The sequence below is a fragment of the Pezoporus wallicus genome, unplaced genomic scaffold (genome assembly GCF_028554395.1).
Source record: "Pezoporus wallicus isolate ANWC-B61680 ecotype Strahan unplaced genomic scaffold, APGP_CSIRO_Pwel_v1 contig_7750, whole genome shotgun sequence".
In the NCBI taxonomy this organism is placed as follows: Eukaryota; Metazoa; Chordata; class Aves; order Psittaciformes; family Psittacidae; genus Pezoporus; species Pezoporus wallicus.
The window spans coordinates 4,691-29,743 of NW_026637425.1; the positions used below are offsets into that span (position 1 = coordinate 4,691).

At 37.4% G+C, this 25,053-nt stretch overlaps 1 protein-coding gene across 5 annotated transcripts; it reads left to right on the top strand.

The window, feature by feature from the left end:
* Window positions 1-23,485, top strand: CSNK1D (casein kinase 1 delta). 5 transcript variants are annotated; one of them, XR_008971676.1, is made up of 10 exons: window positions 1-323; window positions 5,961-6,071; window positions 7,901-8,049; window positions 8,573-8,801; window positions 9,266-9,436; window positions 10,953-11,101; window positions 11,711-11,882; window positions 12,247-12,386; window positions 21,863-22,037; window positions 22,710-23,353. XR_008971676.1 is itself a non-coding variant. In XM_057405357.1 (10 exons), exons 1-9 carry the CDS (start codon window positions 248-250, stop codon window positions 17,586-17,588), a joined length of 1,230 nt encoding a protein of 409 aa, XP_057261340.1. In that variant the 5' UTR covers window positions 1-247; the 3' UTR covers window positions 17,589-17,622; window positions 19,506-20,186. The 5 variants fall into 5 exon arrangements, 4 of the variants coding, with proteins under 4 accessions (XP_057261340.1, XP_057261341.1, XP_057261342.1 ...); XM_057405357.1 differs by lacking the exons at window positions 21,863-22,037; window positions 22,710-23,353 and adding exons at window positions 17,556-17,622; window positions 19,506-20,186; XM_057405358.1 differs by lacking the exons at window positions 21,863-22,037; window positions 22,710-23,353 and adding exons at window positions 17,556-17,622; window positions 17,953-19,110.
* The last annotated feature ends 1,568 nt before the right edge of the window (window positions 23,486-25,053 follow it).

The following is a 25,053-nucleotide window of genomic DNA, read 5'->3' on the forward strand; positions in this document are numbered from 1 at the left end:
CTAAGGAAGTGAGGTCACGCAATATGGCGGTCTGGAGCCGCGGCGAGTGAGTCGTTAGTGCTGTGTGGAATCCGCGGGCATCCATCCCGGGAGCTGCGGCGGCGGCGCTGCGTTTCTCGCTAGCATCAAGCGGAAAACCCAAAGCCACGATGGCATCAGGAACCGCAGGGCTGTGAGGCAGCGGAGCGCGAGCCGGCAGGCCGGACAGGGCAACAGAACCAGGTCGCGGACGAACCAGGTTGCCGCCATGGAGCTGAGGGTTGGGAACCGGTACCGGCTGGGCCGGAAGATCGGGAGTGGCTCCTTTGGGGACATCTACTTGGGTAAGGAGGGTGTCTTGCTGGGGATATATCTGACAGGTTTGTGGAGAACGTCAGGGGTAGGGCTGGGATGGGTGCTGCTCGCTGCTGTACCCGCTCCCAGCCCCGGCGAGGCTGGGCTGGGGGCAACCTCCGGGCCCTCACTTCACTCCTGCTGGAGCTCGGGCCGCACTACTGACCAAAAAATGTCCTTTGATATGAAGTACCTTTCTGTTTGTACAAACATCCTAGTTTGGATAGTGTGGAAATCGGGAATTCTATCTTATTTAGCCACCACTTCCCATTGTTGTCTTGTGACCTTGGGTGTTGTTAATCTTCTCATCTGTAAAATCGGGATAAGGGTATAAATCCCTTTATTTGGAAAACAAGCGAGCAAGCAAACCAAACAACCCAACACAAAGCAAACCCCTCAAAACCCCAAACCCACCATATTCAGAAAAATAGTTTGGGAAAGAAACATGCATTGGTGTTAACCATCACTGCAGTGGTCTAGGAAGAACTGCTGCCACAGCAATGTTCTTTTCTCCTGTGAGACCTAACAAACAAAAGACAAAAACAACAAAAAACATTACACAACTGCAGATGACGAGGTTGCAGTTAAAGAAACCTTCAGTCAAATCTTCAAATCCTTCCAAGAATCATCAGGTTGGCTATCCTGTTGCTTTAATGTTGCCCTAATGCCTTATTGCAAGTACCTTGTTCTGGTACTGTGATTTCTATGCAATTGTAAAATTTGCAGGGTTGGCATTCTCTTTGCCTGACCATTTGTGTGGCTCTCTATCGTAATGGCTCACTGCTTGTGATTATGACAAGCAGTGGTGGGTACAAGTTTTGAAAGAAAGTATTCATAAAATAATATATTCTGCAAACTCTTAAACCACAAGAAATGGGTTAATTCCGGAGACATTCATTTTAATTAATGTACATAGAAACCAGTACTATGCTTTTGAAAACTGTGTCAACTTTAAAAAGCAAGTCAGAAAGGCAGGGAAGGAACTTGCAGGGGCTAAGGTATGTTAACTGCACACATCTGGAGGGTAAAAACACGTCTTTAGCTAACATGTGGTATGTTTGACAGTGTAAGAGGTGTTTCTGTTTCCTAGACAGCAGTGCTTCCCGTTGCAGTGCACAGCTCACATTCCAAACTAATCTGTCAGGTAAAAGTGCTTGTCTGCAGATAATGAAATACTGGTTATCTGTAATACAGATCATATACCTGCTAAAAAATCCATGTTTTTAGCTGAAGGTGTGGTGGTGTATAGAGGCAGAGAACATGAATCTTTCTCTCTGCAATGCTTGCATAAAAGATTGAAGACTTCTGTGAGAAATATAGTGGTAACACTTGTGCAAAAATCCTCATTAGCTGTCATTGGGATTTTGAGTGGAGATTAAGACAGCAATTAGAATTTGAAAAATCTTAAATTATTTGAGAACCTTCCTTTAGTAGTTGACTACTGCTCAGGTAAGTCAGATTACATTATAGTATAAATTTAAAATGCAAGTAAAAAAATATATTTTGGGTGTTACTTCATGCTTACAGCCCACACCAGTGAAGTTGCACAGGAAATAATAATTCTCTGTGCATTAGTAATATTGCCATGCTGCATTTTGCAGTTTTTGACATCTTTTTATCTCGGAGTAGCTGGTGTGGATTTACATTTAGGGCTTGCTGCAGATGTCATTCCCGAGTCAGAAGCTAGGAGAGTTACATGCTTTGAAGATCCAGCAATTGGTGTGGGTTTCTTTTTCCAGGGGAAATGACCATGCCTCAAGAACTGAAGTCTTTTGAAGAGGCCATTTGGTTTGCTTACTATTATCTTGTAAAACAGAGGTGTTTGAAATCTGTATTTTTTGTGATAATGAAATGTTGGGATTTATTAAGATTTTCTGTTTGGTTGTTCAGATTATGGTAAGACATAAGTGCTTTAAAATAACTTATAAAAATTCTTTTAGATGTCATGAGGTTTTATTAAGTACATGTCTTCTCATAGGCCTTGCTATTTTTACAGATTACTTCAGCGTAGATCTCTAGCTTCAGATCTCTGAAAAGAAAGAATTGATTATTTTTGCCTGGTTTTGGTCCTGTACATTTGGGTTTTTAATGCAGCTACAAGGATGTAGAAGACATTCCAGAGTAGAGGGGACAGACTTTTCCCTTTTCCCTTTTTTACCTCTTTATCCCTATGGAGCCGATGACTCCGTTGTTGTTATCACGTTTTTTTCATATTCTTTTATATTCTCCCTCAAACCTCAAAATATGTCTTCTGGAATTCTGAATGGCCCCAGCTTTGCTCGCTTAGAATGGCAGGGTCTATGGGACAGGAGTTTGAAATGTAAGGCACTATTGTAAATAAAGGAGCACGGACAACTTAAAATAAAATCTAGGAATTTAGTGTACCTGCATCTTTTGAAGTTACCCTGCAGAGGAAGATATGAAAGAAATGGATTCCCAGATATTCTACATAGTATGATGAAAAATGGGCGATGGGATCAGAGTAAGCATTTGTTGATAAGTCTGTGAGGTCAAATAGATATGGGTTGCTAAGGACATTGCAGTCACTGTGTTTTCATGCATTTTGCATTGTGTATATATTTTTCTTAAGAATTAGTTTTGGGTTGTAAACGCGTTAAAATAATTTCCAAGGCTTTCCTTATGGTAGAGGATTTCACAATTCCAAGTAAATTGGAATTTTGCAGTTTAAAAGAAAATACTTTCACAACTCTATACTTCTTTTTACATTTACAGATGGTGAGCTCTAATTACACTCCTTGTTACTACTTTTTAATTGTGGTCATTCTTGCAGTAATGCTTCCTGCTGCTTCACAGATATTACTGTGTTTTCCTTAAAGGAAGCTAAGCTTTTGGTGCTACAGAGTTACTTTAGAAATTTTGTCCCAGGGTTTAAGTGGGGACAGAAGTCCTTACTTGGTGGCAAGCAATGCATTGCTTGGAAAAATTATTTGCATTTTTGTCTCTCATCAGTTTTGCTGGACTCAAATATTTTAATTTCACTATTTTAATATGAAGTCTCTTGAAAGAGAGGATTTATACAGAAGCAGAGTTCAGGGTAAGGGTTCTTGGCTAATGAGTGATAAAGACTTGGGAAGAGGAACTATCCTATGAAGTTACCTACTAGGTCAAGACCATAGTTTGTCATGTAGTGGTTTAATACTATATTGAGCAGAATGGATACCAATACAGACTTGATACAGGTCTTGATCCTCCCATGCAGTTTTTGCCCTAATCAAACACAGAAGTCTGCAGCTGTCTATAAAGAAATATGTCTTTTAGTATACTTGGGCACCAATTTGTGTTGGTTTTGGATCAGACAAGTTTTTGAAAAACAAAAGAACAAACCAAACCCCCCAAAAGACCATGTTTTCTGCTGCTCACCTATCAGATAATATTGTCTTTGGTCCGTGCTTTCCCTGATCTTGTCTACTGTGGGATTTGGCAGAACAGGTACTGAATGTTGGGATAAGCAAGAGAGGTCCAGAGTTCTGGGGTTCAAAATGGAGATTTTTGTTTGTTTGTGGTGGCAAAGTCAGTATTAGATCAGAAGATAAACACCTTCCCCCTCATATTGTTGATCTGCCCTTTCACATTTCTGGATTGATGTGCACCATAGCTCATTTAAAGTTCACCAAAATAATATATTTATAAAATATGAAAACCTTAAATTACAGATTGAAGACTTTCCAGTTAGCTGCTACTGTGCTATCTATAACCAAAGTAGCAGTGGGGGATCCTGCCAGTTATTATGCCAGTTACAAAAGAGTCATACAAGACAGATATATATAGATATATATATATATATATATATGTACAGCCTTATTTTTCTTTTTGTCTTCCATATGTGTTCACCTTGAGTTGTGTTTATTGTACCTAGAGTGAGTTTCATTTGGTTTGTTTTCTTAAGGTGCCTCGGGAAATGTCTAACAAATATTGACCTTGGTGTTGTCAGAACAGCGCAACTGTACCAGCAACACCACCTTCATACTCGCATTTGTGCGCACATACAGAAAGATATTTTATTTACCTAAAAAAAGTGAAGTCTTGTGTGAACTCAGTAGATAATTTATGCACCATCAGTTCCTTGCAAAGTGAAGTCACACCGATTTTGAGGTGTGGCCTATTAGCCAGCCTTTTTTAGCCTTTCTTAGTCTGACAAAGGCTATAAAGCACTGAAGTAGCTCCTTAATCTGCGGAACAGTATTTTGTAGTTATAATAGGTGTCCTTGTTTCAGCTGGTGAATATGTTAGCTCAGTACTGTGTAATGGTCAAAGAAAAGCATATGCAGAAAAAAACAGGTAAACAGGCAGAAAAAAATGTGTACCTCTGTCTTAATTGCATTTGGTGACTCAAAGGGCATTATGGAACTGGAAAAGGTATGGATAAGTGAAATGGTGAACAGTTAGGGGTAATTAAAAATTACTCCTGTATGAAGAATGACCAGAGTTTTTGAACTCTGAAAAGAGTTAGGGGAAAGTGAGGTAGGGTAGAAGTCTCTGAAACCCTGAACATAATGGAGAAAGTGAGTACAAAATGATTATTTGCTGTTTCTTCCCAAACAAAAACTAGCAGACCGCAAGTTAAGCTTTTAAGGAGTGTGGATCAGAACAAAGAGCAGGTTTGTTGTACTTCACATCATCCTAAATTATGAGGTAATGCAGAAAAGAGAAAGTCAAATTCTGAAAGTAGAGAGACTTGGTAATATGTCTGAAAAGTGTCTCACATCTCCTTTTACAAATTCGTGTTTTCCTGTAGTTCCTAAGTTGCTTGGCTGTGAGAGTACATATTTTCTTGACTCAGTGTTTCTCCTTAAGAATGACAGTTTTTCCCTGCGTACACTTAAACTTTGAAAGTGAAGAGGTAAGCCAATTTTTCAGTAACTTGATTCCTTAAGAGTTTAATGAGATGTAAGAAAGTGGGTTTTTTTGAGAGGACACATTGATTCTAGATAACCTGCCTCCAAGGATAAAATCATAAGGTGACGGAATACATCTGGAGTATGTTGAGATTTAGAGAAGTTGTAGTCTCTGTTTCCAAGATGTCAGAGGAGGTGATCTGAATTCCTAGCATTCCTTAGGTTGGCAGGGTTACATGCAACACCTGTAAACATTAATTCTGAGCACTTACACCACAAACTAGAAGTGGAAAGACACCCCTCAAAAGATGCACTCATTTGTTGGTTTGGTTTTGTTTGGTTTTGTTTTTTTTTTTAATTTCTAAAAATTATTATTATTTTTATACATTTTATATATTTTTATAATAATTTTTATTATTATTGGTTTTTTTTTGGTGGGGTTTTGTTTGGTATTGCTTGTTTGGGGTTGTTTTTTGTTTGGTTTTTTTTTAGGGGGTGGGTTTTTTCTTGGGTTGTTTTTTTTTTTTTTATGGAATAGAAGCAGTTTTGGCTTCCTGTGCTAGTGACTAATTGTCTTCTCAGATGCTAATCTGTTGGAGAGAATCTGTAAGACTTCAGAATCACTTTTAGATCACGATGATTGAAAGTACTTAATCTCTGGATGTTTGCCATTGAGTGGCAGTTTCCTAGTATTTGTTTTGTTTCAGTCTTGACAAAGGAAATGAATCTTAAAAGTATTTTGACTAATGTTTTAAATTCTTCTGGTTTTAGGAACTGATATTGCTGCTGGAGAGGAGGTTGCCATTAAGTTGGAATGTGTGAAAACTAAACATCCTCAGCTTCACATCGAGAGTAAAATCTACAAAATGATGCAGGGTGGAGGCAAGCAAGTTATTTTCCTTCTTCAGAGCTTTAACTGATTTTATAGCTTTGATTTATCTGCCACCTGGAAGTATTTAATAATTCAGATCTCTTTTAACGCATAAGGAGAAGGTAGGATAGGTCGCAAGGTGGGTGAAGCAGCACCTCAGCTATTTTGCAAGCAATGTAGGGTCGCAGTTCCAAATCCATGGCTGTCGAATTTTATGATAACTATTAAAATCCTTCACTGTTGCTCATGGTCCCCGAATATTTTAAAACGTGAAAACCTCAAGCAATGTGGAACAAAGTTTGGTCCTGTTTGGCAGTACACTAGTTTATTTTTGTTTCTCATAGGTTAGTAAAAAATAGTAACCACTGTTCTGGAGTGTTTAACCTGACTTGCTTATTATAGCAGCTCAATGATAAACTTACCAAGTTCAGATTAATTTTTGTTATATATGTTAGCATTCTTTCTTCTGAGTTAAAAATAACTTCCTTGCTACGGGAATTGTAAGACAAAATAGCATTAGGAGAGAATAAGAGTGAAGCAACTTCATAACTACTGCATGATACTCCACTAGGATAACTCACTGGCATATTTTGAAGTTCTGCAAATGTATATCCCATGTAGTTCTGCAATATAAACTTGGTGTAGTTAAGTTTTGCTTTTATTTCGCAGTTGCTTGAATTCTTCCTAAATGAGGCCATATTTTGCATAAAGACTATATTCCACAATGTATTTCTCAAATGCAAAGTACAGTAATCATACATGTAGAAATGGATGATAATGTGTATTTGCATTTAGTTACTTTTTAATTCCTGTTTCATGCAGTTGTCACTGCGTTACGGCTTGTAATCCAAATAGCCTTCACAGAGTAAAATGCTTCTTTTATGGGCTTACTAAAGCCATGATGGTGAGTTCTTTCTGAGGATGGATGCTGTGGAGACAGGTAGCAGAAGGTTAAGTTTCCATCTGAATAAGGATTTCTCTGTGAAGGGAATTTGGGAAAAAATAATTTGTATCAAGTAAACAGAGTTTCACATGAGTGAATTGTACCATTTCACTTCCAAAATACATAAAATTAACTCAAAGTGAGTGGATTTCGAGTTCTGAATAAGGCTGCCTACATGCAGGTTTAATTTGGGATATTTGACCAATTCTTCAGTTTTGCAATTAGCAGTAACGTTAGCCCATAAATGCAATTATCCCATAAAGCAGGGCTAATTTTACCTCTCTCAAGCTGAATGTATAACACATCTCAAAAACAATACTGCTTTGGTAGAGATTCACCAAACAGCACATTCACTGGAACTGGAGGAAAGTCAGAGAGTATGGAGCAAAAGTGAGAATTCATTGCAAATTGAAATGGAAGGGAAAGGTATTTTATGGTGATCTTGTGAGCTTTGAAACTAAGCAGTTAATTTCTAAGGCCTTCTTCAGTGATAATATTTAGTGTTTTGTCAGTGTGGTTTTTTTCAGATTTCTAATTTGCTTTTTATTGCCATCTTTGAGACTATGTGAGTAGTAATACTTGTAAAATGCTTATGATTCAAATCCAGAGAAAGCACTAAGTACTTTCAATTTACAAGCTAAGCCCAAAGACTGAGGGCTTTCCAGGGAAGGGGAAAAAGGCTAAATTTAGACCTCTGTTGCTACAATTTTTATTGGTTTTGCTGTGAAATTAGTAAACCATTCATTTTGTAATGGCTGAAAGTAGCATAAAATGTTAAGCCTCCCTGTAAATACAAACATTCACAGCAGTGACCCTCCTAGAATTCATCTTAAGAGCCTTGAAGATGTGTGCATGGATTGTATGAATCAAATTGTTATACAGTTTCCTTTTTTCTAGTGGGCATTCCCACAATTAAGTGGTGTGGAGCTGAAGGGGACTACAATGTAATGGTGATGGAGCTGTTGGGACCGAGTCTTGAAGATCTCTTCAATTTTTGTTCAAGAAAATTTAGTCTCAAGACAGTTCTACTACTTGCTGACCAAATGGTAGGAAGCTGCTTTGTTGATCTTCGTAGTACGGTGTGGTGGGATATTAGAGTTTCTTCAGATCACAGCCAGCTATGTTTTATTTCTGTAATTTAGAGGCAAATAGGCTCTATCATTAGAGAAGAGACTCAAAATTAGTTTTGTTTCTGTAAATATAAAATGCCCCATCAAATGTAATTACAAGTCTTAATTGATTTTTAAAAAATGACCTGCACTGTTTGCAAACCAGGTGTTTTCATTGCTCAAACACAAATTCCCAAAACAAGTTTCTGGAAACAAAAGTGAAACAGGCACAGTGAGAAAGCTAGAGAGAAGGTTTATCTGTTGTCTTCTAAATTACGTTCTCTTTAATGCTCTTACATTTTACAATAAAAAGTTTATTTACCTCTTGTCATTAAGACAGTGTTTCTAGTGTTTTTATGAGAAAAAAAGTATATGCCCAGTCTCTTGACAATGATTTCTTTTTTTTTATCCCCCCCCCCCCCCCCCCCCCCCTTCCCCCCCCCCTTCCCCCTTTATTTAGATTAGTCGAATTGAATATATTCACTCTAAGAACTTCATCCACCGAGATGTGAAGCCAGATAACTTCTTAATGGGCCTGGGGAAGAAAGGCAATCTTGTCTACATAATAGACTTTGGACTAGCAAAGAAGTATCGAGATGCTAGAACTCACCAACATATTCCATATCGTGAAAATAAAAACTTAACAGGAACTGCTCGTTATGCATCCATCAACACTCATCTTGGAATTGGTGAGCTGGGGAAAGCAATAAATAGAAACTTTAAAAATGTCAATGCACATAATTTTACTTCAAATAAAAAAAAAAAAGGTTGCTTAATGGAGGCATAGAAGCAAGTCCCTATTTCTGGCACTAGCAGTGTAGCGTGCTTGGCCTTGTATCTCTTGGTTGGGTGGGATTTGGTCAGTTTGTAATCCACAGGAATTCACATATTTTAAATAACTGTGAGGGTTTTTCTTGTACTGATAGGCTTTTTAATACTGATAGACTTTTCAATACAAGCCTATCTTGTACTGATAGGCTTTTTTTAATAACTCTGAGGGTTTTTCTTGTACTAATAGGCTTTTTCTTGTACTGGATGAGTTGATCATGGGCATAGTTTTTTTCTAAGAGTTTTTATGACAGTCTTGTTGCACAGTCTTGCATTTCCAGTAGAAAATGAAACCTAATGAGTCCACTTTTTTATGCTGTTGTAGAGCAATCTCGCAGAGATGACTTGGAGTCCTTGGGCTATGTACTGATGTATTTTAACCTGGGCTCCCTCCCCTGGCAGGGACTGAAAGCAGCAACAAAGAGGCAGAAATACGAACGTATCAGTGAAAAGAAAATGTCTACACCCATTGAGGTTTTGTGTAAAGGATATCCTTGTAAGTTACTCTTTCGTGGCATTAGGCCTACATGTTTATGTTTTGGCAGTATTTCTTCTTTATATTTAATTCTACCTATCTTTTTTTACTTCTCTCTTCTCCTCCCCCCACTTCTTTTTGTTCCCCTCTCTTCAAGATTGGGCACATCTGTGATAAAGACTCTGGTTTTGAGACCTTGATCTTTGTGTTCCTGTACCATTTCTAATTATCCATTGTCTGAATGATTAGTAAACAATCACTGTAGTGCCCTCAAGTGGAAGGGTGCTTGATGCATCTGAGTTGTGCTGTATTGTGTACATGTGTCTGGGCTGACTGGGTAGCTCTGATAAATAACTTTATTTCTTCATATGCAAGGGTACTGTTTCTTGGATGAATCAGATTGTATAGTCAGATACACCTCTTACCTGTTGCACTTGGGAAGGTTCATCCAGGTTGACCTGTTGATGGTCAGCATCTGACAGAGACATAAGAAACCTTCCTATATCCTAGTATCAGGACTAAAAGCTGTTCTATTTCTCAGATTTGGTAATAATGAGTATGAATTTTGAGTCCTGCAAAATGGCACTTGAATCTGTTTTAAAACTTTGTAACATTAGCTGCCATCAGAAAATATTGTTCATCTTTAGTGAGAGTTCCATCTTTCTTCTTTCCACACTCTTGGCTTTGGCAGCTAGGTACAATAACAAGAACTATGAGTTTTATTAGGGTTGTATGAAAACTTACTGTCTTCAGTCTGTTGCAAATGTTGCTTCATACATGTTCCCTTACATTCACCAACTATGTTTTTCCACTGGGGTTAACAAGCAAGACAAGACTCATCAACTTTTCTTGGTTGGTTTATTAGAATTTCTTTCTTAACGTAAATTGTTAATATATTATTTTAGCTGGAAAGACTTGAAATCAAAAACCAGTATTTTGATACTGCTATTATATTCAGTGCATGGAATTGACAATGTTTTTGCTGTGTAACTAATATTTTGTGTGCCATATAAAAACAGGTGTTGCAAATCTAAAATTGTAGCTTGACACATATGGGAAATTTGTATGGGTCCACTAGTTTCTGTGAGGTAGAAGATAAGAATGTGTATGTGATTTAATAACAGAGATGCTCTTCTGTGTCACACAATAAATGGCATTTAAATATATTCAAAGAAAGGCAAAAAAACCTCTTTGCTCAGCTGTACTTTTAAACCTGTGTATGTGTCCCCTTCCCCTTCAGGGTTGGTCCTTCTGCCAACTGTCAGTTAAAGAACTCTGATATTGGGTCTTCTCTGCTGTCCTCTGACATCTTTGCCTGCTCTGTGATAGACAAATAATTTCCTTTACAGGGTTGATTTCATAGACGGGCTATAGTGTTGCCTTCAAGAGATTTCTAGTCTTATATCATTATTATTTTTCTTATGTTTAGGAGATTCCCTATTTGCTGGGTTTGTGATGGGTTTTGTTTTGTGATTCAGAATTTAAAAAAAAGCAAATGCGGAGCTGAAGGAAAAACCCAGACTTTCTTTTATTACAGCTGAATTTGCCACATACTTGAATTTCTGCCGTTCTTTGCGTTTTGATGACAAACCGGACTATTCCTATCTAAGGCAATTATTCAGAAACCTCTTCCACCGACAGGGGTTCTCCTATGACTATGTGTTTGACTGGAACATGCTGAAATTTGTGAGTAGCTAACCTAACTTTCTAAATTTATTCTTTTTTTTTTTTTGGTAATATATATTTATTTTTTCTACTACACTGTCAGTTTTGAGTGTCTTAACTGATACTGTAAGATTGTCTTGCCTTTTTCCTCCCAGAAGCTCTGTTGCCTAGGAAAAAAGATCAGGAAATGAGGAAAGGCAGGAGAAACAAGAACCATGAGATGGGGGTTGAATGACAACTAAATTGGAGTTACAGGGATTTAAATGTGTAAGGCTTCTGAGATGCTTCCCTGGGGGCAATCACCAGGCTAGGTTGCAGAATTACTGTTTTCTCTCCCCTTGATCTTGAGCATGAGTCATTTGCAACTGCTGAGGAGGTGTCCAGCTGTGATAAGATACTGTAAGTATCTTACTGTAAGTATGTATGTACATTAGCATTTTGAAGGCTATGTCAGCAGATGTGTGAGCAAAATTCAGAATTTATGGCAGGTCTCAAGAAATTTTACCAAAATAATGACCTAACTTAATAAACCTAATGGATTGTGCAGTTCTTTATTTTCAGTGTCTTTGTCTGAATATATAGTTGTAAGTTCAGTACTTCCCCAAGTTGTTCACTAGTGTCAACCCGTAGGGGGCAAGCAGAGCGGCTGAAGATTCTGAACGTGAAAGGCGAGAACGAGAGGAAAGATTGAGACATACACGAAATCCAGCTGTGCGTGGAATACCCTCCACTGCTTCTGGCAGGCTGAGAGGAGCGCAAGATGTAGCTCCTCCTACTCCCCTTACCCCAACTTCACATGCTGGTAAGTAAGCAAATACCTGGATAGATGCATCTTGTAGACTATTGTAATTTGCAGTTTGTTCCTGGTCATTGGAAATTCAAAATCAGAGTTACAGTACCTGAGTGGTATTTGTGTTTGGTCAAGGTTTGGGGGTTTTGTTTGTTTTTCCTTCAGCTTGCTTTTCAGTAGGTTGAAGATAATTGTATAGGCACTCATTACCTGCCAATTGCTACTTGTATTTCTGTGAATGTAAAACAAAAGCCTTGATTTCTCTTGTTTGATTCTGTGGAAGCTTTGTATGCAAACAGGGAAAGTGTAACTTTTCCAGTGCTCATGTTATCATCCCCTTTTGTGTTGCAAAAATGTAATACAGCTTTTCTCACAGCCAACACCTCTCCTCGGCCAGTATCTGGTATGGAACGAGAAAGGAAAGTGAGTATGAGATTGCATCGAGGTGCCCCAGTCAATATCTCGTCATCTGACTTAACAGGCAGACAAGATACCTCTCGCATGTCAACTTCACAGGTAAAAAAGATTTCCGTGTAATGGAAGAATGAGGGTAATTTGATAAAATTAACTTGCCAAAAGAATATACCAGCTAATCAGTGTTTTCATACTGATTTTGCAGGTAGGATTTGACTCTTATAAATACTTGACATTTTAACTGAATGTTTGTGGCTGTAGACTACTATGAAGAAAAGATTTTATTTTTTTTTTAACCTTTGCAGGAGTAAGGATAAAATACTCTAATACAGAGTCATTGTTGTATGAGGTGGTGTACAATCCTAGTCATACAGCATTTTTACCTTTAATTAAGGTGTTTAGCTCCTTTGCTCACTGAACTTCTTACTTTGTTTCACCATTGCTAAGTTGAAGGCAGTTGTGAGTCATGTTTCTAAATCAACAGAGCAGAGAATATTGATGCAGAGTAGACAAGAAGTAGTTGGTGAAGAGCAGGAAAGTGCAAAAGTGAATAAATGTTGTAGTGCAGTACTGTAATTCAGAGCAAGTAAGAAGCCACATACATGGATGATGAATAGGTTGCGGAAGGCTCATTTAAAGATGCAGGAGGATGAATGATAGTAATTCATAGCCATATGCAGCACTAAAATCATCCTCGTTGGTCATGGTGACTTAGCAGAAAGATTTTAGGAGTACTTCTTTTTGAGTTGACATTGACAAAAAATGTTTACATGCATTTTTAACTCTTTATGCTATAGTTATATAAACATTGATAGCTATAGAAAACATTCATTTTTGAGGATATTCACTCAGACTTGTCCTGTGTAGTGTGTGGTCTGGATTTGTACAGCTCACCCTCAGTCTTGCCTACAGAATAGGAAATTGCCTGTACTGGGACATTACTAGAAAAGCATTCTGTTATGAGGACTGGTGCAGTTGCCTAAGAGCTTTTACATCATGCCTCAATGCTCTGCTGGAATTCTGACTGCTAATTTTTGCTGTGGACTTATTTTATTCCTCACTGATGGAGCGTACTTATAAAAATTAACTCAGTTCCTTTTGGCTTCATCACGTGATCGGCAAAATTGATTATTTTGGATAGTATGTATGCTTATAAAATCTTACTGTTAGAGGGAATGCTTTTTTAGAGGAAGGCCAGGTGGGTATCCCTCATGAAGACCAAGGGTGACCTGGATTGGAGAAACAATTGTGCTGTAACAAAAGTGGATTTTTTTTTCAGCTGAATGAGTTGTTTCACCATGTGGCTGCACAAATGTTTGTGCTTGCACAAGGGATTAGCAGTTCAGGAACACAAATAACTGGATGAGAATAGGAGATAGGTGAGGTTTTCTGTGTTGGCTTTAGTGGCAATTTTTGTGAGCTTAAATTGTTCACTGAACTAGAATTCTTGTCACCATTCTTGTCACCAAGAATTCTTGTCACCAAGAATTCTCATGTAGAAATATTTTATGGCTGAATTTTGTAAATAGTATGAAAACAAAAAGGGTAGAACTGCGCAGTTACGGATCTTGTCAGTGTGCATATATACTTGATAGAAGGATGTAAAGAAGGTACAGCCAGACTCACCCATATCTGATGAATGGACAATGGGCACAAATTGAAATAGAAGAAATTCCATTTAGGCATAAGAAAAACTTCTTTACTGTGAGACTGGAACAGGTTGCCCTAAGAGGTTGTGGAGTCTCTGTCTTCTGAAATGCTTGGAATCCAATTGGACATTGTCCTGAGTGGCCTGCTCTAATTGATGGTACTTTGAGTAGTGGAATTGGGCTAGATGATCTCCAGGGGTCCCTTCTGACCTCATGTTCTGTTCTGGTACTGGGTTCCCCCTGAACATTTACTCAAATATAAAGGTGGCTTCCTGGTGAAGTGTGTACGCTCAGAGTTTGACTTGCTCTCAGAGCAAATCTCATATGCTTTTTGTCTCTTGCCAATGAGATAATGGGAGTAACAACAAGTGCAGTTATGTTACTTGACTATGTTAAGAGCGAGTATACCTTTCTTTTTTTTGCTTTATTGCTCACACATAGCCCATTGTGCATGTGATGCTTTTCTAAACATTGTAAGGTATGAGTAATCCAGGTGAATTTGCAGATATGTTTTGGTTCTGCCTAACTTATAAAATGGGAATATCCTGGAACTGTAGGATTGTGGGTAGTCTTTGAATATCTTGGATATCAAGATACATATCTTGATAAATATATGAAAATATATATCAAGATATATATCTAGATATCAAAGATGTTCAAAGGCTACTCACAATCCGTATCATATATAGGTTACTGTGGATATAATATATGTATATCATTATGGATATACTCATATCCAAGATGTATATCTTGGTTATCAAGATATTCAAGGACTACTTTTATACTACTTTTTTTGAGTAGTATAATTTCTATACTACTATATATTGTACTACCATATATACTACTATACTTTCTACAAAGTAGTGGCAATGGTAGCCAGTACAGACGGGCGCATTTCCATACCTGCCCTTTTTAACACTGCTCCAAGTATGGGATCACTTGGTTGACTCCTCTACAATGGCAGTAGCAGCCTAGTTGGGATATTCTCTGAGTTTGTTAAAATTAATTATTCCTCATATGTTGTCTTCCTTTAGTTCTTACCAAGGTGGTGATCCACTGCTGGTCTCTGCTCACGGTGACTGAGTAACAATGTGCAACTGTAGTATAATTTAAACAGCTTTCCATGGGCTTCTTGGATTTGGAAAGCAAGGGAAATTTACTTAGACTTTACCTTCTAATGCTTACCTTTGAGCTCACTGGAGATAATTCACTTTTCATTTTCTCAGTTCTTGCTTACTCTGTAGTAGGTAAGATGGCTCAAATTACAAGTTTTCGTAGTTTACACTCATACTATCTTCATAACATTAAAGTATTTCTTCCATGATCTAAATATATCCTTGGATATTAACCAAGTTACCAGTTAAAGCTGTGGGTTTCTGATTATCTTTGTACCTTATTATTAGTCAGGAAAACCTAAAGTATCCAACTTGCATGGCAGGGTTATTAAGGAAAATTTTGATTGGTGAGGTATAAGAATATAGAAAATCATCCATGCCACTTCTTATGAGGGGAGCTGTAAAGAACACCAACTGTCCATGCCCATTCCAAGTGTGTTAGTTTCCTTTGTAATTCTTAAATAAATATGCTACCACTGTTTCTTTTTTTATTTAGTTAGTTTTATTTGAATTCCTTGGCTTGGTAAGGCAACACTGCATCTGTAATGTCCAGCTCTCATTATATAGAGGAAGGGCTACTGCTTGTTAAACTCTGGGTAATGGAATGTGCAGAGGTTGCTCAAAATAATGGAAGCTGCTTACCTCTAAGTAGAGTTCTTAAAGATTACTCCACATTCTTATCTTTATTTTTAACAAAATGAGTTCTCATCAGTTCGGACTGAAACTGAAGACTAAGGCAGGGGATGCAGTTAATATAAAAAAATCTCTCTTATGGAAAATATGTCTTCTCAGAGAAACTTAACGCTCACAGAAAAATGGTGATTGGCAAGGGTAGCGAAGTAGGTGTCATGTATATTCCCTACCTCCAAGGTATTGTCCACATAGTAGCTAAGTCATTCTCATTAGAAGGACTAGCACATTGTAACACTAAGTAACAAATGCTTATTGGAGTAACAGCTAGCATGTCTACAAAATGATTTGTCAATGTGTTACGTGTTTTTAATGGAATTACAGAAATTCTGTCACACATTATTCAGTATTTTTCTTGATGATGTGGAAGCAGATGCAGTAGCTAAAAGCCTGCAAGTTGTGAGAAGTTTGACAGTGAGAAACGTTAGTGAGAGTTGAGCAGTCAGATAAAGCCTCTTCAAATAAAATGTATCCTAGTTCGCATTACTCCAAAACCTAATTAGGATGGAGTGGAGCCCCCTGTCTTATACATGAAAACTGTGTCTATGGTAACTGGTGACTGAGGAGGCTTTAGGTGTAATTTTGGAGAGGTTAGTGTGATGTCATGATGACAGGGCATAATTTCGTCTTTAAATCTATGTATAATACAGTAATAAACAGAAATGAAGAGGTTATTTTGTCATTAATGAAACAGGTTCTGGGATATTATACTTAGTTCAGTCCTCAGTATCTTAAATTGTTGGAAAACCGTAAGTACCACAGGGAAGAGCCATAAAAATTGAGCTTAGGAAAACAAATTGTACAAGAACAGAGTTTCAAGTCAGTGTCCTTGGTTTGTCTGAAAGGTAAGAGATAATCTTGAGTTAGTTGGTGTAGTATTTTAGAAAATTATTTTAACATGAGCTGACATTTATGCAGTAAACGTGAAGAACCTATTGCTTAAAATTAAAACCACTCAGATTTAAAGAAAGGTGATCAGAGGTCCAGTTGAAGACAGTTGCCACAGAAACAGCTTCTAAAAGGAGATCATCTTTGCCTTTGCATTAAAACTGTATTCATTTCTAGGTGTCATATTCAGGTCTAAAGCAAGCCCAAATTACAAGTTTCTGTGCAGTGAAGAGTTGTCATCTGTGCTGATCAGAAAATCATACCCGCTGCTAAAAGATCCTTCTGCTTTTAAGCTCTTTGAGTGGATTGTTCACTAATTCTCCTTTACATAGTCAGTCTTTAAGCATTAAGAAATGTGGTAAAGGAGGTTGTGAGTATTCCAGTAAACACTGCTTTGTATCAGTTCTGTTGGTCCATACTGCATAGACTGCATCTCAAAAGCAGTGATCAAATCTGTGCATAGTTCCTACTGGTAATAGAAGTATTCTGTCCATAGTTAGAAGAAAAGATGGGGATGCTGCACGAAGAAGTATTTGATTAAGTTTCCTTGACAGGAGAAGTTTTTAGAAGACTGTAGCCAGCACTGGCATTGAACAACTTAAGTGTTGTGCTGCTTCCCTGGGGAAGAAGCAGCATGCTTCCAAGGCCTCTGCATCTTCCATCTCCTCACGAGCAAATCTTTCTCCATATATCCATCTTAATAGGCATCTTATTCTACATTGTTCTTCTGTCAGCTTTCTTTGAGGAATAATAATTTGTTCCTTTTGCTTGTCTCTTAATATGATAGAAATTACTTACAGAAGTCTGAAATCAGAGCTTCTAAAAACATTACATTTGCTACTGCAAGTTTAGGTTGGTTATTTGTTAGACATCTTTATATATTGGGGCAGTGGAACTGTTACAAATTGCTGTCTTTTCCCCTACCTCAGAATAGCATTCCTTTCGAACACCATGGCAAGTAGCTGCTCGTCTCCTTTCGTTGGAAGGCAGCACTGGGTGAGTGCTTCTCATTAGAAACCAAAATTTTGGATGGGTGGGGGAGAAAAAAAAAATGTTGGAAACATCCAACTTTGCTTCTTCTTCTCCTCACATTTCCTCATAGTTGAACGTGTGCCTTCTGGTCAGATGCTTGATGGAGCACTGATTTTTCTCTAACTTAGAAGTAAACGTCTTTCCAAAAGTTGAATTACTGCTGCTGATCCACTTGGACTTTTTGGCAGAATTGACAAAAATAGTGACTTAAAAAGTCCCTAAAGTTGTTCAAGCAGCAGCAATAAAATAACTGGGTCTAAAGTTTTGCTGCTTGAAAATTACATGTCTTTCCAGGAATGTTCATGCAGCGATATGTCATCCATTCAAAACCAGATCTGCTTCCAAACAATAAAACCAAAATACTTACCTGAAGACTTAATTAACTCTATTACTCAAATAAGGCTCTGTCTTGTCATGAATGGAATGTTCTACTGCAGATATATCCACTTTTCACGGTTTTTATTCTCTATTCCTTATGAGCTGTCATTTAAAAAATACTCAGATTTGTATTTTTAAAATGTTCACGTACTAGTAAGAGTGGTTTGAACATGAACATCTCAAAGGTAGACAGACTTGTATTTGGATATTTAAAACTCCTTTCCACTTGTCAGTGCAGTAGAAGTTTCTGCCTTTCTGTGTGCAGCCTTTGGCTTTTTAGTCTGCTCTGCTTTTGGCAATAACAGGTTTCTTCAGGGAAATAGCAAGTTTCAGTTGGAATCTGAACCTTAACGGTTGAAGGATGCTTTCTTAAGTATTTCAGGAGCTATGTTGCTTTGCTTCTCATTAAAAGGCTATGAGATTTTTCTGTTTCTTAATAAATTCTGTTTTATAACTGTCTGCTGTCTCACTTTCTCTGTAAAGCCTAAGCTTGCACTAATCCTGTATCTCTAGCTGGTGAAGAATCCTGCTGTTCATCTTCAGTTTTTTCCTCCTGCTTTGTGTGCTTGGCTGACTGTGGACAAGCTGCTTCATAAACAGATTGTAACATTAAAAAGATCCAACTGTAAATGGCAGCTTCACAATTGAAAGTCAAATTATCAGACCTTAGTCAAAAATTAAAAGGGAAAAAATAAAAAAGGCAAATCTAAAGCTTTGCATTGGAAAGCTTGTGTGTGGGAGATGTGAGGATTCCAGTCTGCTCAGGGTTGTGTCTGCAGTGGTTGGCCTTTACTGTATGTCTTACTGTTTGCAGCTGTTTGTAACTGAAATTAATGCTGAACACTGTTTTGCCTGCCGAGATGGTTTTGGCTTCTTAAATTGAAGCAATGTGTGGTTGGTTTTCACTTTTGCAGTGAAAGTGTCTTTCAAATAATGTTACACTGTTGCTAAAATAGGTCAAGCTATGGAAATTAATGAAGTGTCTTTTAACACAATGTCTCATGAAAAAAGAAAAGCCATTGAAAATCTTTGAAGTTGGGGGTTTTGGGGGTTTTGGGTTTTATGGTGGAGATTTTTTGTGGGTTTTTTTGTTGGTTTTGGTTTTTGTTTTGTTTTACTGGGATTTTTTTCCTCCTAAAACTGAGTTATTCACTGAGTCTGTTTTACACATTGTTAGTGTTTTCATATGGTTTGTTCTTTCTTCTGTGCACGTTTATGCGCTGTTTACTTTTCTTCAAAATGTACCTTCTGTCTGGAAAGATGAATTTTCCATGTTAACTTCTAATAAAGGATGGAGATGCAGGGAACTTCATGTAGCTGTGGTGGCTGTGAAACATTGTGTAGCTCATTGGATTTTAAATTTATGTGCTTACTTTTGGCAATTAATTATTTAAAAGTACACTGAGAACCACTTAAATGTTAACTGGGAGGATATGTGCTGATGTTGTCTTGTTTTTTGGCTTTGGTAGATTCCTGCTCGGGTAACTACCAGTGTTCTCCAGTCTGCTGTGCACCGATGAAAATTAAGTTTGCCATGGAGGGCAGACAATGCATGGCTGATCTCCTATGTTACCAATGGCTTTACTAGCAAAAATACCCTAAACTAGAGTGGAAACGTTATAATTGGAGTTCTCCATGTGACTTAAAAGGCACTTGGAGGAACATAGACAGGCTTCAGCAGCTGCCATTGCAGGACGCTTTTGCCAGAAACCCAGTGACCTTAAGAGAACCCTGTGGTAACAGGGCTGGAAAAGAAAGATGGTTTACAAAGTTGACCGCCTGTTATCGGATGGCCATTTCAGTTTTCCCTCCACAGGCGGCAGACTTCACCCCCTTTGTATTATTCTACTGTAACTATAAATCTTTTGCTTGGTTTAAAAGGGTTTTTTGTATAATTTTGCTAAAATTATTGGCTTAATTCTCTGTAAAGAACTCCTTGCTTTTGTCTGATTTAAAGATGTAGAATATAAACAAACCTAAATTAAAGATGATGACTTGAAATTTCTTCTTTTAAAAAAAAAAATTAGTCTGGCAGGGAACTTGTAAATTAATCAAAACTATGTGACTTTATTTAAACTGTTTGCTTGTTTCTATGGTCCCATTCTGACTAAGAAGGTTCTCATGAAAACTTAAAAACTGTTAGAATTTTACTTTGTTATTTGCTGTCTTCATTCACACTTAACATTTAACTTTCGTGTTACCCAAAGGGATTTTTAAGTATTCATTCCTTTTCATAAAAGAGAACTAAATACCCTGTGGAAGAGTCTAAATACAATAGAGATGGAGGTGTTTTTTGTTGTGGTTTTTTTTTTTTTTTTGGGGGGGGGGGGGGGTGTTTTGCTGGGATTTTTTTGTTTGTTTGATGGGTTTTTTTACAGTATATGAAGGGCTAAGTGAAAAAATGGCATTTGAGGGATTTAAAATTTGAAAGCTTCTCCAGTGTCTCTGCTTATTTTGGGTAAATGGATAGTTTCAGACTTGGTTTTTACTGGTGAATTTTGCTTCCTGCACTCAGGCTGGTTAGCTTGGAGGGTATTGCAAGTCAAAAATAAATGTTGATGCTGAGTCTTCAGTGAATTTGCACTTTTAATTCTTCATCTACATCTTTAAAAATAAATAGTTTCAAGCCTTCTGTTTCATGCCAAGACTCAAAAGATAAATTATTTTTAAAAAGCAAACAAACAAAGCAAACCATTCTTGCTGTGAAATCCTGAGAATTTTTGCAATTTAGATGCATGCCATATTTAATTCTCAACTGTATTCAGCCTGAGTATACCCCGAATCATTAGCTGGGAATGAATGATTCAAGATGCTTAGGTAATCAAAAAAATTGTTGCAGGTGGTGTCTGCACCTGTTGCTTATTGAATGTGGGAGATTATTCATACTGTTCATTGCTGTAAATGGTCTCATAAAATACACCTGAAACAGTCTCATAAAAGTAGGTACTCTGTCCTCAAAGAACTTGAAACAGTATCAGAAGTACTGTTTATATGACTGTGACTGAAGTAATGAGAAGTTCCAGGTTGGAAATGGAAGTATATATGGAGCTTTTGTTTGAACAGCTGGGGTATTTTGAAGGGGAGGGGGAGGGGGGAACAAACCCCAAAGCCAAATAAAACCAAAGCAAATGAAAATATTTTTTGTAAGGCCTGTTGGTCTTCAAATTTTATGATGAGTAGTTTTTATTGTTTTGGTGTTTACAAATTCTTTTCTGTCCCTCTCAAAAGTCCATGTTAAGTATTAGTAACATCAGCTACTCACTTGTGTGTATTCTGGGTGTGACTCAGGAAACCTGTTTGGGGAGAGTATAATGGAAAAGCTTAAAAGTTTGATCCATGGATGTTTGCGTAAGGTATTTCCTCAGTTATTATAAACTTCAATATTCTAGGCATGTGCTTTACCATTTGGACAGTTTTACACTTCACTGTGCTTTCTTTGTAAATATCTGTGGTCTATAATGTACCATTAGAGGGACTTAAAAAGGCAGCCTCTTTATTCTCTCTGTATCTAGAACATTAGATTGCTGTACTATAATTAAAAGTTGACTGCAGACTTCTAGAGCTGTACTCACTTGTGGGCAATTTTTGTCCTTCGTAATAGTTAAATTTCATCATGCAGAAAATAGTTAGACTGTCTATATAAACCTGTGTATTGGAAACTAGTATCTGGGAATACTTCATTTGTACTACCACTGTATTTGTGTACTTTAACAATTGTGTAAATACATTCGTAACAACTTCTGTTCTTCTTGTGTGTAACTTACTTACAATGAATCCTTACTCTTTACTTGGTGTAACTTCTTTCTTTTTTTTCTTTTTTTTTAAGGGGTTTCTGTAGCTACTGTCGGTTGCAAACTTTTGAAGACATAGTTGTGGTACTAAACCTTTCTCCGAAGGATTTTGGTAGTCGTGGTCAGAAAACAGCAGTTAGGGTATACAGGAAGAAAGAGAAGGCATTCATTGCTTTGCTCACAGAAAGGATGTCTTTTGTCTCTTTAAAGGTAAATGTTTTTGTTTGGATATTGCTTCCTTTCCAGAAGTCTTTTTCACAAACACTTCTCTGTCAAAGTAGTACACTGTATTGATAGGAAGTATGGTCTCGTGGTTTAAGCCCAGGATATACCGGACGAGAGTTGCTGTCGAGACTTGATCAATTACAGGAGCTAGGATAAAACCAAGAAAAACAGTGAGCTCTACCCACAGTGCCCTCTATAATAAAAGTCCTAGCTTTTGCCATGTAATTCTCAAAAGTCTATTCATAATCTGAGGGAAAATATACCTTCAGGAATTCTCTGTATTTGATTAGCACGCCTTTAGAAGTTGGAAGGATATTTAATTTATTCTCACAGTTTTCATTTAGAACTGGCTGTGTGCTTTTATGTGGAAAACTCTTCCCGTGCTGCTGTTTTACATAATCTTGATGGTTACAGAGTCCCTGAGCTCTTTGTGATACAAGTACCTTGAAAACAAATGAAAATAAATCCTATGATGAGAGAGATACTAAGTAAAAGCATTTAAGGAGTCCGTATATGCCATGTTAACTTCATGAAAAGACTCGGAATCTCCCTTGGAGGAAGGCATGTGTGACTCAGAGGCATCTTATTCTTCCTTCTTCAGTGGGGAAAAATAGCATAGTCACAACTATTTGTTGTCTTCTTTTCCCCATGTTCCAGACTTCTTGAGTGACAGCTCCTCCATAAAATCTGTCAAAGGCAACACTTTAGGAAACTGAATTTCCCAACAATAATCTTTATGATGTATTTACAGATTTAAGTAGATCATCAGCTAACGCATACATGTTCATTTCAAGAATATCTTTTTCTTTGCAAAAGAATGAAATAGAAGGTAATTATTTTGTTCTTTACCTTTTTCTTTACAAGTGCAGCAGTTCATATGTGTAAAACACTAAGTGAAAACAAACAACACTGCTGTTCAAGGGTTTTCTAATAGTGCTGAGCCATCTGGTTAGACATCTGGATTTAATCCAATTGGGAGGAAATGTAATACACTGTGTACTTAAAGTAGCTTCTAAAACTCACTGGGTGAGAAAAGTTAATAATAAAAAAAAGGTCTTGCTGTTAACAGTACACTTCCCTCTGGTTCATTCAGGTGACAATTACTAGCGTTACATGTGTATGTCTACATTTAAGTGATTGTATGAACCTGAATTGTATGGACTATTTGCATTGTTCAGTAGTTTTGTACCAGCAGAGTGCTCAAAAGCCTGATCTTCAGTAAGAATCTGTTTCACAGCAAAATCTTACTAACTTTTATCAGGACATATTTGCACAGGAGTAACACTTTATGACTTTTTCTCAGACATTAGTGTTGGCTTTTTTTTTTCCTGCTGTATCTTAAAATTGGTTCTTTTGATGAAACCATTGCATACTGCAAGCAGAAAGACAACAGAAAATTAGGTGAGATCTGTATTTACAGAATCTACAAAAATATGCAGTCTACAAAAAATAATTTAAGAGCATTCTTTATTAACTTCTTTTTGGGGAAATTCTTGACTTTAGGTGCATGTGTAAGATCTGTCTGAAAATTATAAGCGTAAAGGACAAAGGAGAGTGGGAAAAGGAAAAAGTATGTATATCATCCTAGCTTACTGTGTCATTGCTGTGACCAATCCAGGATAATTGAGATGGGGTGAGATATGGAACAAAACAGCAATTCATTTGGTACATTATGCATTAGGAAGAAAATGTCTAGTCCTGATCACAACCAGACAAAACATTTGGTTTAATTACAGTTGTTTCAAAGCTGCAAGCCTTACAGGCACAAAGGCAATGCAGAGCTGCTGGCATTTCCCATTATCCTTAAGGAAAGGATAAACCAGTGATTCACAGTATTTCAAGGCCATGTACAGATTTTTTCTTAAAAGAAAGACCCCAAACAGCAAGTGCTTCTTTGCACTCACTGCTAACAATTTGTATTTTATCTACTGTCAGCCCCCGACTCTTATACAGTATTTTCCAGCAAGACTGAAAAGTCTTTTGCTATTAAGAATTTTAAATTCTAAAATCTAGATCTTCATTGGATTCAGTTTCCCACTGAAAAGCCTTAAATTGCTGAAGCAGTAGTAGATTAAGAGTCAGAAGAGCAAGAGCTACTACCCTCATCTTACTGTTCTGAAGCATTCATCTAGGGATAGTGAGAAAAGTTGGCAGCTGGAATGTTGCAGATGATGGGGCAGGTACTGAGATCAGTCAAGGAACAAACAGCATATAACTAGAGGTAAGTAGCTTTTTACTCTGTCTGCCTTTAACTTTCCGTACTTTCTTGGACAAATGCAGGGCAGCTGATCTCAGAGACTCACTTGCAAGATACTTTCAAGAGCCCTGACTTTTACAGTAAATACTCCCTTTTTCCTGCTGTAACAAAGATGGGCTCTATTGCAGCAGCATTGAGAAGGCTGGTGAAATAATATATTCCAAAGCTGTTACTTCTTATATGCAGTGCCTCTGCTATTGTTAGAATTGTTTGCTTCTCAAATAGTGGTGCGTAACCTTCCTTCAGCAAGTCCAGCAGTAGCGAAGAGCTGTGCAACTGGGTCATGCTCATTTTCCTCCAAACCCAGATGGCCTGACTCCTATATTTCAGACTCAAACAGTACCAGAGGCAAAGATAAAGTCTTTGGGTTTTCTGTCACAAGGATGCTAACTGCATGCTAATAAATTCTGTCATTTCAGTCCGCCCTTAACAGTCATTCCTATAGCAGCATATGGCTTGATCTGGCCAGTGGGATAGCAAAGAATCTGATTACACCTTGAGTTTTGCCAGTTTGCATAATAAAATTAATCATGTTTATTCAAATGTTGGATTTTATGTAAATAGATCTATGATCTTTCCCATGTAAATGCACAGAGAAACTTCTGAAATAACCTTAGAGAGATTTCTTCAGAATTTCTCAGCAGAGCTACTTAGAATTAGGCACAAATAGGTGTGAGCCATCTAGATAGCTTCTAGACAGCAAAATGTAGCTCCTGTTCAATTGAAAAGATTGTAATTTTGATT

Coding starts and splice junctions, on each gene's coding strand:
- CSNK1D (XM_057405356.1), top strand. CDS start 248: ATGGAGCTGAGGGTTGGGAACCGGTACCGGCTGGGCCGGAAGATCGGG. Junction 324..5,960: donor CTTTGGGGACATCTACTTGG/GTAAGGAGGGTG, acceptor TTCTGGTTTTAG/GAACTGATATTGCTGCTGGA. Junction 11,102..11,710: donor ACTGGAACATGCTGAAATTT/GTGAGTAGCTAA, acceptor GTCAACCCGTAG/GGGGCAAGCAGAGCGGCTGA.